Source organism: Hyposmocoma kahamanoa, unplaced genomic scaffold (genome assembly GCF_003589595.1).
Source record: "Hyposmocoma kahamanoa isolate Upper Pololo Valley unplaced genomic scaffold, ASM358959v1 92, whole genome shotgun sequence".
In the NCBI taxonomy this organism is placed as follows: domain Eukaryota; kingdom Metazoa; phylum Arthropoda; class Insecta; order Lepidoptera; family Cosmopterigidae; genus Hyposmocoma; species Hyposmocoma kahamanoa.
In genome coordinates, this window is record NW_020654748.1 from 22926581 (window position 1) to 22942606 (window position 16026).

The 16026-nt window shown below is 37.0% G+C and overlaps 1 protein-coding gene across 1 annotated transcript; it reads left to right on the forward strand.

Annotated features, from left to right (window-relative positions):
- Nucleotides 1–2422: 2422 nt before the first annotated feature.
- On the forward strand, nucleotides 2423–7432 carry LOC113236955. The gene is made up of 5 exons (XM_026473183.1): nucleotides 2423–2621; nucleotides 2707–2808; nucleotides 3738–3878; nucleotides 3974–4983; nucleotides 7336–7432. Exons 1-5 carry the CDS (start codon nucleotides 2454–2456, stop codon nucleotides 7430–7432), a joined length of 1518 nt encoding a protein of 505 aa, XP_026328968.1. The 5' UTR covers nucleotides 2423–2453.
- Nucleotides 7433–16026: the final 8594 nt, after the last annotated feature.

Here is a 16026-nt window from a genome sequence, read left to right on the forward strand (position 1 = left end):
TCATGTTAATCCACAAGACATCATCAAAGCTTTTAAATCTATACATGTTAAAAAAACTGAAGATCTCTGGGGCATATCGACTAAAGTTATAGACTCAGTAATATATCTAATTTCCCCATATTTAGCTAATGCATTCAATAGGTGCGTTGACGAAGGTATTTTTCCCGATTTGATGAAATACAGCAAGGTTATTCCTTTATTCAAAAGCGGTAAGAAAGCTGATCCTAGCAACTATAGGCCTATTTCAATTCTACCAGCTTTAAGAAAAATATTCGAAAAGGTTATGTTGAGTCAATTACTGTCTTATTTCGGTAGAAATCATGTTCATAGTGAACAATACGGGTTTACTAGAGGTGGATCTACTAGCGATGCAGGGATAGCGCTCCTAAAACATATATTTGATGCTTAGGGCATGGTCCCATAACGCTATTGGGCTTTTCTGTGACCTCTCAAAAGCATTTTATTGTGTGGACCATGTTATTTTTGTTAGGAAGCTAGAATATTACGGAGTAAATGGCAAGGCGTTGGAACTTGTTTCGTCATATCTTAACGGTAGAATTCAGACAATAGACATAAATGGAGTGACTTCCTTGGGTTCTCCGGTAAAAATGTGTGTTCCGCAGGGCTCAACACTTGGACTGTTCTTATTTCTCATTTATATTAATGATCTACCATTCTTTATCAAAGACCTTTGCGACATAGTATTGTTTGCTGACGACACATCCTTGATTTTTAAAACAGATGCTCATCACTTTAACTATGATAATATTAACGATACCCTTTCAAAGGTAGTTTATTGGTTTAATGTTAACAATTTATTGCTCAATGCCAAGAAGACAAAGTGTGTTAAATTTGAATTACCTAATGTAAAATCGACTAGAAATCAATCGTAGAAATAAATGGAGAAAAGTTAGACTTTGTTAATATAGCTGTCTTTTTGGGAGTGACTTTAGATAATAAACTTCAATGGTTTCCACATATATCTTCCTTAGCCAGCAGATTAAGCTCTGCTGCATACGCAGTCCGTAGAATACGTGAGCTTACCGATGTTGCTACTGCTAGACTAGTTTACTTTAGTTACTTCCATACCATAAATGTCCTACGGGATTCTCATGTGGGGTAAAGCGGCAGATACACAAACCAAATTTGTATTGCAAAAACGAGCGATTCGTTCTGTGTACCGTTTACGTTCTCGGGTTTCTCTCAGAGAAAAGTTTATGGAGACTGGTATCATGACTGTGGCATCACAGTATATTTATAAAGAAGTATGGAAAGACAAGAAGTCTAGATTCCACACAATTATGATTCAAAGTGTATTCCATAGCGTTTAAGTTTATTTGAAAAGAACAATCCCTAGAATTTCTAGCTCGTTCTTCTCAGGGAGGTCAGCGCAGTGAACGAGCAGTAGCTTAAAAAATGACGTTTCCAAGTGCAAAAATTTTACCTATGGAATAAATGATTATTTGGCCTTGACTTTGACTTTGAGTCTCTCCTCCACACTCTCCTTATAGGATTTGCGTCGAAGAGCCTGTGGCATTTTAGGTACTTTCCTCTGAACGTTTTTAAGAAGGTTTATGACTTTTTGGAAGTAAGGGCTTCAGATTTGATGTCCATATTCCAGCAGTGGCCGTTTATAGGTCTTATACATTTTGAGAAAACCGTCTACTGTAAAATAAAAAAGTTACCTATTTCAAATTTAAAGACACATTTCTCTTATTGTCGATCATTGGTGCCTTCACCCTATATAATTTGTCGTTATTTCGACGAAGTGTTTGTGAGACTACTTACAAATATTAATCAATTAGTTTCTTCAGTTCTTCAATGTTGTCAGCCTTGGCTCCGAACTGTAATTAGTGGTGATCACAATAGATCAGTTGATGGTCGCAGTGAGGAGGCTATATGCAGCCCTGAATAAAGCCACCCTAATAACAATACATAAATTAAGGAAAGTAACGACAACCCGTTTCGGAAAAAGTCGTCTAAAAAATTTGTGTGAATAAGTGTAAGGCTCTGACGGCTCTGTCACTTCAATATATAAATTATATGAATGAATAATTATATTATGTAAGTAGGTAGGTACTAGTTCTAAAATTCATATAAATTTCATTGTCTGTCTATTCTTTTCTATTATTTACATTACACAGTAAAATGCTTCTTATACTCCTAGCCGTTTGGTCTAAAATTTTAGAAGTAGGTAATATTTACTATGTATTTGTTAATAATAATAAGTTGAGATTTATATTTTTCAAAAAGTTTGATATTCAACGACGTCATCAGTGGCTTTATGAGAGTTTCGTCCGTGCGCGAAAAAAAAATCTAGGTGGCTGGCTGTCACTGTCATCTGTCACTTGATTCGCTGACGTTCGTTAAACATAATATTGTTAGCGTTGCAATTTTCTAATTTTTTAAATAATTCGCTGCCGGGAGACAACATAATATCAAGTGTATCAGCTATGGAATACAGAAAGTGTTTTGTTCCTACTTGCGAAAATGATTCAGTAAACAACCCCAACAAGATCTTTGTTCGTATTAGAGAAGATTTGCGAAAAAAATGGTGTTCTGAAGTAAACGTAGAATATTTCAAAGTTCTCCTAATGTATTGTTGTGAAGATCACTTTGAAGTAAGTTGATAATTCTATGTCTTTCTGTTTACTATTTGTACTACTGTGGAATATTCGACATGCCTAATAATATTCTATTTTGTAGCCGACGGAGGATTTGATGAACTATTATAAAGTGAGATTTATGAAAGATGAACCAAAACTCAAACGTACAGCCAAGCTGCGCAATATCAGTATGTTAAGCGAGGTATGTATTCAACAGTTTGATTTGTGTGATGAAATGCAGCGGCTGGGAGGTTTTGCAACCTATTAAATTTGATGGTGGTGTGGATTGTAAGGCGCGGTTTTAGAAGAAGGTAAGGAAAGTCGGATTTACGGCTATAGCATCGAGAAAATAAAGAATAAAAAATAGAAAGAAATAGGTATTATGAAGAAAAACTGTGCCGTGAAAAACCTTGAACTCCTCATTAGGGCCGTATACGCCGGAGGTGTACGTCGCCAGGGGAATATTCACACGCAAACCAATCACTTACAATAATGCAGTTTTTGAAATGAAAAAAATGTCCGTCATCCGCTAGAACAGCGTAGTGTCTCGATCTTCTTTTTATTTCTTTTTCTCGAAGTGTTCACGGCGAGGTTCTCTTGGCGTACTGCGAGCCAGCAATTACCAAGCCAGCGCACTCTAGAGGCGACTTCTTATCTTCTATTCTCTGCACTCAAAGGCATTATGGCACAGTGAAAAAAGGGAGAGAAAAAGATTCAATGCTATGCCTTACTAATGAAATTAAAGTATCATGAAAGAAGCAGATATTGGTTTGAATGTGGCCGAACGGTTACCATGCCGGACTGCCACGCAGAGGTCCCAGGTTCGATTCCCGGGCCGGGAGAAATGTTTGTATGGCCTACATTTATTTCTCTCGTGAGTTTGGGTGTAATTTGTGGTTGTCTATATGTGTGTCCATGGCACCCGCGACACAGGGTTTCCCTAGTGCGGGACTACGTTGAGTGTGTGCGTTATTTATTAAAAAAAAAATAAAATAAAATGTGAAAGTTAAACATAGCCAATAAAAATTATATGGGAAATTTAAAAATAAAAATACTTCATGTGTGGCGTTACCAGTGTGATTGTTAATTTATTTATTGTGTACGAGGTATACAAAGCTAATATGTTTTCAGCATTCACGTGAATTGCAAGCAAAAGACTGTGAATTACAAAAACTGTTATTGCAACCTAGCACTAACACAACAGCAAAAAAAAGAAAATGTGAAGACCTAGTAGTCCCCAGAACGTCTTCAACTTGCACATTACCTGTGAAGGTAGTTATTGATAAATTATTATTGTTGTGGCATGTAATATTCTTGTAACAAAAATCTTCGTGGCTACATTAAGAAGTATCTAATCTACTTTTCAGGTACATGCTGCAACACAGTGTGAAGTGGAAATGGTTGATAAGAGTACAAATTATACAACCAGTACACTGACTACAGTTCAAGACGTTTCTCCAGCTGCTACTTCTTCTCTATTTGGTTATACAGAAATGGAAGAATCAACTATCAACAAGGCAAAAACAGTATTGCAAAGTAGAAAACTATTTTTAGATAAAATGTTTAGGAAACCTAAGTTGTACCTAGGATTGCCCAAACAATATTTGTGGCTTATTGATTACTTAGTACAAAAAAACACACAACAAATTGATTCTCTATGTCTTATAGTAACTTTGCTTAAAATAAAACAAAATGATTCACTTGAAAGAATAAGTGATGAACTTGAACTTTCCAGAAATAAACTTGCAACAATGATTTTGACTGGTATAGAAGTTCTAGGTAATTTTTTTCAATATCTAATTTTCAATCCACATCCAAAAGAAATGAAAAAAAGTCTTCCACTTGTTTTTAGAATAACATATTCAAATGTTGAAATGATTATCAACTGCCTTGAAATACAAATTACAAAACCTTTTGATCCCATTAAACAAGCACAAACATGGTCACACTGTAAAAACTGCAACACTGTTAAATACTTGATAGGTTGCACCCCTAATGGTCTAGTAAGTTTCATATCGCAAGGTTATGGAGGCGGAATATCAGACAAAGCTCTTGTCGAACAAAGTAACTTGGTGGATATTCTACAGCCAAATGCTGTTGTCTTGGCTGCCAGACGTTTCAAGGATGTTGAAGCACTTTTCAATTCACGTGGAATGAAACTTCTGCGCCCACCTAGTATTCAGAATGGAATTAAGCAGTCACAAGCTGAAATACTTCAGAGTAAAGTTATGGCAAGTTTAGTACATGTAGGGAGAGTAGTCAGACGTATCAGAGGATTTTCACTGCTTAAACAACACCCTGTTAACTCCAAATATGTGCCATATTTGGATGAGATTGTTGTTATAGCTTGTGGACTTGTTAATTTACAAGAGTTAAGGTGCGTTCCCATTATATTGTAACGTTTTATTTGTCGTTGGACGACTGTCGTGTCTACCCTGTACCCATATCACGACTATCTGTCGTGACTGTGTCGTGGACGTTTATTTTGTCGGCGAACAAATGTCGTGTCTAGCTGTTCCCACTAGATCGCGACGACAATTTATCGTTTCACGGCAGCCGCCTTGTCATTTGCGGATATGAGACAACGATAAATAAGAAAAAAAACCTGACGATAATAGTGGCTGCGATTATCTGCCGTCACATTTTTATCGTGACATTTCATTTATCGTCTGACGACTGTCGTTCTAGCTCTTCCCATTGTCTCGACGGTCTGTCGTCGTAACGACAAGAGTCGTGAACGACAGTTAATCGTGTTGTAAAGTGAACACCTTAATTTAAATCGACTCATCCGAAGAACAGAGTCCGATGTGATTACATAGCGTAAAGAGAATAAGTACGTTAGGAGATTAATTTCGTTATTCAAACTAAGGCCTATGTAAAGGTGTTTTGACAATTCATATATCTTATTTCGTTTCGGAAATATAAAACCGAACAACGATCGAACAGACATCCACAGCGAAGAAGAACGAACGATGTACTATGTCCTGAGAACAAGTAGTCTTGCACATAGATCTTTGTTCTACGGATGAGTCGAAATATACCTACAAGCCACGACACTTCAAACTGCACGACTATCTGTCGTCACGACGTAATGGAAACACGCCCTGACTGAAGTCTTAATAAATATAATATCCTACATGTTCCAATACCAGCAGCAAATTTCTTGACACTTACACATTATGACCAATTCTCATCTTTTTGCCAAAGAGAATTTGATTGCACTTTCTTAATTGCTGTTTTAGTGGGATTTCTTTATTGTAGTGTTAGTGGATTATAAGTTATTAGGAACTTATAAAGTAATGTTCTGTTTCATTGCAGGCGTCATGAATTTACGACATAATTTTATAGACATTTGTATAATATTCGTTTAATATTTATTTCAAATAATATTATATATTTATTTTTATCCTTGTATTAATAATATTTATATTGTCTACCACTATTTAAAAAAAATAGTATTCCTAATAAAAATCACAAAATTATATCTCACAGGCATTGACTTAACAGTGTGTTTTTGAAGGACAAAGATTCTATTAATATTGGCGCCATCACCCTAAAGCAAAATGACATGAAGCTATGAATGTAAACCTAGATGTTTCAACATCTGAAAGATTTCGTATTTTGTTAATTGCTTGTATTGAGAACAAAATTGTTTAAAATCTTATTTATTTGTGGATCCCATTGCAATTTAGAATCACAAGGTTAAATTTTTCATTTCTAACCATGATGTTTGTGCCTGTCAGTCGATACAATTTTTTTTCTCATTAAGAACAGTTATTTAATTAACGGGGATTTGAGAATACAGGAATTAATGTAAATTAATGATTTGTGGCACTTGCCAATGTTTTGGGACTATAAATGACTTTCAAAAATTTCTGCATTTTTAATTGCATCTGTGATATATCCTTCACCAAAATCCATCCATACAATTTGTGTTTTTTGTTCTTTCAAACAAAGGATATGTAACACACAACAGCCCTCTCTTTTTAGACTAGCATGTCTAAACAAATTTGACATTGTATTTTTGTTTTGTACTTATTTTGCACTAACGGCTCTTACACACAAACACGATACGACGTCGTATATGCAAGAGCTAGGGCTCGCCAGGGTACGACGTTGTCGTGCTACGATGCGACGTCGTATCGTGTTTATGTGTAAGAACGCTAAGGGTTGAAACACAAAGTTGCGATGCGACGTCGCATCCACTGAAAATCAGCGCGGTCGCATATGCAGAGAGACGACACCAAGCTGAGTGGATAACGGATTCCGTAGCAGCACAGCATGCACACGTTATGGCGTATCGTTTGATTGTTTATTGTTACAGTTATTTGCTTCCTGTTTGTGTGTTATTGGAGTGTATGTCTAATTGTTGTTTTTTTCCCCTTTTTTACTTCCATTTTTTTACATGTCATAATCATGTTTCGTAATTGTTAAATGTATGCTGTGTTGTTTCTTTATGGAATAAATATTTCTTGCTTTCTTTCAGTGCAACACTCTTTACGATCCACGTCGCTACCTAGTTTACAAAATACTTTCAGTACTGTTATTGATCGCCATCGGTTGATGAAAGAATGGTTACCCGAACCGTGTCAGTGAGATGCCTTGTCGCACGAAGTCGCATCGCAGCAATTCGCGTCCCAGTTTTCTTCGCTGCAGATTCGCATCGCGCCGATTCGCAGTTTTGTGTTTCGACCCTTTGTCATTTTTTACGTCTTTATGGCTTTTTCAGTGGAAAGGCATTTTATTTCAATAAGAAAATATCTCACACCATCAAGGGAAGCTCCCAGGATGCCATTTATGACTCCCAACTTACGTTCAAGTTCTGAAACCACCCTTTGCTCTTAACTTTTTCGTGACCGTCAGGATGGCTGGTCGCCAGTCGCATCTGGCGCTGAGTGTATATTCAAGAATTGCTACCTTTTCTAAATAATTGCTACCTTTGATATATTCTGAGAAATCAAAAAAATAATTGACCAGCTATTCTGACATCAGGTCCGGTCGCCACTTTGTTCAGCATGAAGGGAGCAGATTTTCCAGAAGTATGTATTACCAATATTTGCTACTTTCACGAATTAAAAGTATACGCTTCTTATCTAAATTGAAAATTTTACGACGAAGTGCCTGATTAAATTAAAGAAGCAAAAGTTTTTAGTGCTTTATTGCCATAATACAAAGAGCAGGCGTTGGTACTTCAGATCCTGACGTCAGAATGGCTGGTCAATTATTTTTTGATTTCTCAGAATATATCAAAGGTAGCAATTATTTAGAAATGGTAGCAAATAGGTAGCAATTCTTGAATATACACTCAGTGGCAGATGCGACAGGCGACCAGCCATCCTGACGGTCACATCTTTTTCCACGTTGGATAGCTTTCGTTTCAAGCCCTTTATATTCCCCTAAAATTCGTTAAACCAGTGAACCATTTGTTTTGCAATGTGCCGCTTCATGCAATTTTGAGGCTGTTATTAGTCTTCCCTGACGAACACTGTGCCAGTATTTACAATTTACAATTGGCTTGAACTTCAGTTTCATCCACAGTATATATATATATATATATATATATATAGATATAGTTTTGTAACTGCCTCCGTGGCCGAACGGTTACCATGCCGGACTGCCACGCAGAGGCCCCAGGTTCGATTCCCGGGCCGGGAGAAATATTTGTATGGCCTACATTTATTTCTCTCGTGAGTTTGGGTGTAATTTGTGGTTGTCTACGTGTGTGTCCATGGCACCCGCGACACAGGGTTTCCCTAGTGCGGGGCTATGTTGAGTGTGTGCGTTATTATTATTATTATTATTATAGTATATATATATACATATATATATATATAGTTTCATCTATCGTCGCCTTAGAGTGAAAACCTCGCATACTTGTTTTAACATAGTTTTTACTGATTTTTGTTGAAGAAAAGCTTATAAACGTTTTGCTCAAATACATTGTTGAAGTAATATAGTATTTGACGAGGTACCTATAATTTAAATATTAAAATGCTAACTACAAACGCAGCTGAATGACAAATGGTCTAATAACCATTTGAACTTAGCAAAAAATAGAGCACAAAATTCTCCTTTAAACAGTTAAAATTAGTTAACATGTTCGACTTCTCGGAACTTATCCTAACGATGCATAGCTGAAACATTCAATATTCTAAAACTGGGGTATGGTTTTTTATGACGTCCAAAAAATTATTTTGTCACTTAGCGGACGACAGTATTGCGTTTACTACATTTTATACCACATCGTCCTAAAAAATTACATAGAAGTCATATACGAGGTATTCACATGACGACGGTGGAGATTTGGTCAGGTATTTTGTAAGTATTCAATAGCAGATCAAGCTTTTAGCGTGACTTTTCCAAACCCTTTTATCGATTTCGATGATTTAATTACATTACAATTAAGGGACTAGGTTTTGCACTAATGGTATTTAGAGATAGGAATATAGTCGCCAACTTAGTTACTCGCATAGTCAGTGTCACAGTAGCACTCGTTGCGCTTGAAGTTCTAGCTATTAAGTTGCCTGTGGTTCTAGATAGAACAGTTCGTCTGGTTGGTATTGCAGTTTGAAACATTCATTGTCACACGCGCTACCGCATGTGTAGTATCCCTTTGGTTTGTCGCATTCGAGAAAACTAGAGGATTGAATGTAGCGACTAATGCCTAGTATACACGATCGAAGTATGTAAGGTTTTTTAATTTAAAATATTTTTAAACTCAACGAGGCTACGTTGACTACAAAAGCCTCATTTATTTATGTATCTTTACAAATATTAGATATGTAAATTTAAAACAAATTAAATGTTAAATACCACTTATTAAAAACGCCATTGGGCTTGATTCAACTAAAAGATGTGAAATTACTGGAAACTATGATGTTAGTGGCAGTAGAGCTCCTTGTGAAAGAGTTCGTCCAGGGAAGTACTGCCACCTTACCTATTTCTGCCGCCAAGCAGTAACGTCAGTATTACTGCGTTCCGGTTGTGAAGGGTAAGGTGCCGGTGAAATTACAGGCACATGGCACTTGTTAACTTATGTCTCATATCTTTGCGATTTAAAGCACTGAGTGACAACTGCAACTGGCGCATGGCTTGTTCGTCCCGTTACTTGAATCTGTTGTTTCTAGCTTTGTCGAAAACAAAATCTGAGGAGATAGTGGAGTACATCTGACTGAAAGCCAAATACACCCTGAGGGTCGAGCTGTTGGAGTCTCGCCACAACGTGAATTTTAATTCATTTGTGGTGAGAGCGTCGACCGACCATCTGCCGACTTTCATGAAGGAGGAATATCGGCCAAAAGGTATCATAGTTAGACATTCCGTGGTCGGTTACCTGACACCAGGTCTACCACGATATAAGTATGAAATACGAAGCAACGGTCATCGTTTTAGCTTCGGATCGGATCGGAGGCTACCACGAAATGCGTACAAAACGTCAAATAATAGCTTTCGTATCGAATTTTGACATAACTTTCATCGTAAAACTAACATAAATATTATGCGGACGCAGTCACGTAGTATCGTATTTCGTGGTAGACCTCCAGATTGCGCCACACATCGCCAACAAGTCGAATTCGTTTGGAGTAGTTATTTAGTTTCTGTCTACTATTATATGTACGTTAAACCTTAAGTTTTAAATTATATGGGAGATAGTTAAAAAAAAACATGCGTGTGCAAAAAAAAATCAAAACGTTTATATTTATTGCTGCAACCAAAATATCCTCGTACTAAATAAAGGTCCCACTTTTTCTTGCCTGGTGGAGACGAGTTTTTAGTCTAAAAAGAAAATAAAGAAATTTTATATTAAAATACAGCACTGATGACCCACAAAGTGAAGCCATTCAGCCAGTCTAGTGAAAAGTGCTAAATTCGCAACGACAATCTACACTACACAGCCAGTATTACAATAAGTTTCTTTAATAAACGACAAGGCAAACTAGTGGACACACGGCCAATATATGAGCTAATTTAATGCACGTGGGATGGGGGAAGGTATGGGCCCAAAAAATTAGAAATCGTTCTAACTTAGTGGATTGTCTTTATCCTGATCTGGAGACACTCCATAATGGATTGTCTCTAAATAGAGACAATCCATTATGGAGTGGTATTGCAATCCTGACTTGAGCATTGAGTAGAGTTCTAGAATACGACCCTAAGTGAGCTAAGGTGAGTTTAGCTTCGCTCGCGGTGTGGTTTGCGCTTAAGCATTGAATATAGTCAATATAATGCAGAAATAAGAGATTATACTTATGTTACTTACCACATCTGTCTTTCGTTACACAATTCCCGGCATTGTTCCTGTATAGCCCCGACTTGCAAACGCATTTGGTCTGGCATGGGTCTTTGGGAACTACACATCGGTAACGTATTAAACGATTACGGCATGTTATTTCTGGAGGGCATTTAAAGAGACACCTCGCCACTTCATCGTTTCGGCATTTTAGTGTTAGAGCTAATTCTACAAAGAAACATAATACATTTTTTCCATTTTTTTTTATTTGTGGTTGTGTACCGCGATACCCGCATCCCTAGTGCGGGGATGAGCGTGTGTGCGTTATTATTCATTGCAACGGGAGTGTTTAAACTTCTCAGGAAAATAACTTTTTTACAAAAAAAAACCTACGTTAAAAGTTCGTGGAGTTACATCTATTTGCCAAGTTTTATTGTAATCAGTTACCGGAAAGTGCGCGAAACCGGATTCATCCCCTAGTTTTCTACCCTCAGAGGTGGAATATTATCTTAAAATTTAAATGGGACCAATACTGAAGTACCCTCTTTCCATCAAAAAAGGAATCATTAAAATCGGTTCACGTGTCGGCTAAAAATAAATTTTATCGTTAATTTTCTTTTTATTTATCTGCGTAATAAATGTATTTATAGAAAGGATTTTACGAAAAAGAAGTAGGTATAGAATTTAAGACGTAGCGTTTACTATTTCGAAAAGTTGTCAGTAAGGTTTAATATGGTTTTATGGTGTATTTAATGCGTGATGTATCTAAATAATAATATTAATAATAACGCACACACTCAACGTAGACCCGCACTAGGGAACCCTTGTGTCGCGGGTGCCATGGACACACACAGAGACAACCACAAATTACACCCACACTCTCGAGAGAAATAAACGTTGGCCATACAAATATTTCTCCCGGCTCGGGTATCGAACCTGGGACCTCTGCGTGGCAGTCCAGCATGGTAACCGTTGGGCCACGGAAGCAGTTGATTTAAACATAAATTCTTACAATAGCTTTAAGTATTCTGTTGTCAAAATTTACTTCAACCTGCCCCACTTTTCAATAGTTTTCTGTAGAATATGAATTACGGCACGTCTCCCATTGCGATTAGATCTAAATAAAATATATGGAACGGTCCGTACATAAAGACTGCGGTATGCAGTTGACTGATTTTGTAAAATATCTATAAGAGTTCGCATTATCGTTGTCAATTATCATCTTTTGTCAACTTCATTCTTACCAGGTTCGTCACACGTGATAGCGCCAACAAAACACAGGAAAACAAACCAAATAGCTTTCATGTTCACTTATAGCACTCTTGATCAGGTTTAACTGCTGCCTTGCGAGAAGTCAATGTTAAATACCTAGATGTGTTGTACATATGAAAAAAATCCGAGTTTGACCACCTGATCAAACTTAACGAAATACGCAACAAATTCGCACCTGTGTAATTGTAAAAATTAAATAAAAAATACATTTTCAGGGTCGCATAACATAATCCAATTAAGTAGAACACAAAGTTTGTATCTTACCTTATCTTAGATTGTTGGGTGCCTTGTATGCCTCCGAGCATTGCTCCAATGGTACACCTACACGGAGCTCCTGGCTTCTGAGGCAGATATCGGCTTGCAAACGCACCGGGGTACGCAAGACTCGTCAGCGGCGTATTTGACCAGAGCTGCGAGCAAACGGGCTTTTGCCTTTTGTTCGAGACAGTTTTAAGCAATTATTTTAAATGTTATATAGCATTATGTTTTGATAAGAAGATCGACTGCACTACGCGGGCTGCGGCGCAGCACTATTGACATCTCGAATCAATACTCTGTGTCCCACACACGCAAAAAGACAGAAGTGTAATAATTTGTTAAAAACTGTGATATAAATAAATAAATAAATTTAACAGTTTTCAGTCACACCCCGGACACTCCATACAACAGTCAAAAATTATTTACCTACTACTACTACACACAGCAAGGCGCTATCTGCACACGCGTAAAGGTGTGCGTGGCGTGGCAGGGTTACCCATCACTTTCTTACACTATTACGTTACGTGATCAGAGCGTCAACTTAGCGAAAATGCTAACGCGAATCTATTATCTGTGATTCTATTAATAGGATCCAGAATCCTAATAATTACACATGTCTATTATGTATTTATATCCACATAATATCATATTTTTCATCAACTCACCAACTAGAGTAGGGGAGCGTGGGGGAATGGGAGCCTACTAAGGAAAATTGATAATAAATGTCATAATTTATGCAATTTAAATTTTTGTTAGTTATGAACGTACGCTTCACATATCGGGGTACTAGATAATCACAGAAAAAATGTGAAATTAAAATATAACAAATGGTTAAGAAGAAAAACCTAAAACATGTCATTCGCTACCATTACCCCACAGTTCGGGAAATGGGAGCCGATAAGAATCCCGTATGTCAAATGGGAGCCATTATATATAATCAGACTGAAAAAAAAAATTAAACTAATAAAATATATAAGTTAAAAAGTAATGAGAATAAACAAGCCAGTGTTAAAAGAATAGCCAGTGAATATTGCAATGGGATAAGGAGAGCCAAATAGCTCTCATTACCCGCGTAACATCGAATTAAAAAAGAAATTAAACAGTAAAAACATTTCTATTTTTATTGTGATTTCAAGCAAAACATCTAAAATTTGATAGATATGGTGACATAGCTACTGTAAATACAATGTAGTATCTATGCATTTTAATACTTACCTGGAATGATGAAATTTGGCAAATTTTATAAGCGCGGAGCGAAAAACACACAACCATCTCATACGACTAAACGCAGGGTTCTACTTGGTCGCCCACAGGATTCGAACCTTGGCGAACGTTAACGAAGACATAGGAGTGCCGTTTGCACAAATACGAGCATTGGGAACGTCCAGTTTAACGCCGCTCTCATTACCCGCGGGCTGATATTTAAAAAATATATTAAAAGCACTTAAAATGTTGTATTTTGGACATGTACTTTTAAATAAGGTAACCAAGGTACTTGAAATTGCGTGTCCAAGTTGATCATCATTACTTAGTTAATAATTAGGTATATTCGCTACTTACGTAATATTTTTCGACAACATGAACTGAAAAGTCGAGAAGCCTTGTCTACTAGCTCACGAAGTCATGGCGCCTCATTCTTTATATTGATATAGTAAATCTGTATTTTTTATACATACATATATTATATATAAAGGCCTGTAAAGGGCCCGAAACGTCGGTTTGTTTGAAAAAACAAATATACGCGATTTAAATCCGGAAAAATAGTTTCATTTCCTATGTGTAACAATCGCGAAAACCTAAGAGCTCAATATGATGTTTTATATTAACGTACAAGTTTCGTAATTAATAAATGAAAACTGTAATCAAATATCAAAGCCGTATATGCGTGAAAACGGCTCGCTGGCAGCCTTGTTGTCGTTCATTTAATGTGACCGGCAATGTGCGGGGCGTGGTGCGGTATCTAAAACTAGGGAAGGGCGGAGAGTGTCCGTTCTCATTACTTTTTGGTACAAGCGTTAATAACATTATCTATGCGGACGATATGGTGTTGCTCAGCCCTTCAATCAGTGGTTGAAGACGACTTATATGTCATTGTGAGACCTATGCTGTGCAACACGGTTTAAAGTACAACGAGAAAAAGAGTGAGTGTAGTCTAGTCTCTACTCTATGAGTAGAATCACTGGCTGAGTGAATAGATTTGTAATTAGAATGCTTTGAAAATGAAGTAAGAAAAGAATAGAGCATCTTGACATTATTGAATTGTAACTCAGCACTATAAGTATGTGAAAGAATACAATAAACCATATTTTGAAGATTATTCCGGTTTATATTCATAAAAGTACCTCTCGCTACGCAATCCGAGCTACCCCCCAGTTACAAAATGGTGGAGGCGTTCTATAAAATAATTTGTTCTTGCTGTTTAAGGGTAAAATTAAAGAACCAGCCTATGTACCACCAATACTTTTAAATGGGGCGTTTAAAAGTACTTGGTCCACGCAAAATAGGCGCCTTGTCGTCGAGTTGCGGACACCAGTCCGTTACACCAAGTACCAAGTACTTGGGTCAAATTGTGACAGAGGACCTAAATGATGAGGGAGACATAGAGAGGGAGAGCAGGGCGTTGTCGGTTCGAGGCAATATGTTAGCTCATAGATTCACAAGGTGTACGACTGGAGTGAAGCTTACACTCTTTAGAGCACACTGCCAGAGCTTCTACACATGTGCTCTATGGTCCAACTTTACGCGGAGATCATACGGCGCCTTGCGGGTCCAGTATAATAATACCTTCAGGGCCTTGTTGAAGCTTCCCCGTTTCTGTAGCGCATCTGGCCTGTTTGCAGATGCTGGCATGGATGATTTCTATGCCATCATGCGCAAAATGGAAAAAGAGGGGTAGCAACAACGAGATCCTGAAGATGGTAGCAGACAGGATGGATGCGGCTGTGTTCCGGAGGTTCACTGAGTTGCATGTTCTATGTGTGAGTCCGTGAATCATCTGGGTGGCTGGGTTCGTCCTGTTTGTTATATTTGTAACTAATTATTAGGTATTATTTTTGTGATTGTGTACTAATCCTAATACTAACATAGTTATAAGGTGTCATGTTACTAACTTAGTAACTTGTATGGACTACATTGTCTGAAATAAATGATTTTTATTTTATTTTATTTATTGTAATAAAAATTCATTCAATAAAATAATTTGTAAAACTTAATGTAGCGTAAATTGGAATGGTTTCTTTGTAAAAGCCGCAATGTATTACAAATCATGAGGCATACACTCGGTTGCATATTTGTTTTCTCGAAATTCATGCAAAACCAAAATAATTGTTTTTAAAATAAATTATGCAAGGAAACGTCTCTGTTAACCCGTTTACCCACAGTTATACTGCCCTGCTAAGCCGAAAGTATCTCTGAGTTACGCCTTTTTAGTTTTTTTTATGCCATTCAATAGCTATAAAAATTTCGCATCTAATGGTATAATAGAAATAGCGCTATCTAACTTAAAACATTTAAAAAACCACTAAGAAGTATTTTTAAATACAATACAATTACATAAAATGCAATTTACAAAAAGTCGATTTTCTCAAAACTTACTCCGATTGAGATAGCGCTTTTCGGCTTATCAGGGCAGTTAATAGTACTTTGTAGTTTATAATGGCA

Coding starts and splice junctions, on each gene's coding strand:
- LOC113236955 (XM_026473183.1), top strand. CDS start 2,454: ATGGAATACAGAAAGTGTTTTGTTCCTACTTGCGAAAATGATTCAGTA. Junction 2,622..2,706: donor GTTGTGAAGATCACTTTGAA/GTAAGTTGATAA, acceptor TCTATTTTGTAG/CCGACGGAGGATTTGATGAA. Junction 2,809..3,737: donor ATATCAGTATGTTAAGCGAG/GTATGTATTCAA, acceptor ATATGTTTTCAG/CATTCACGTGAATTGCAAGC.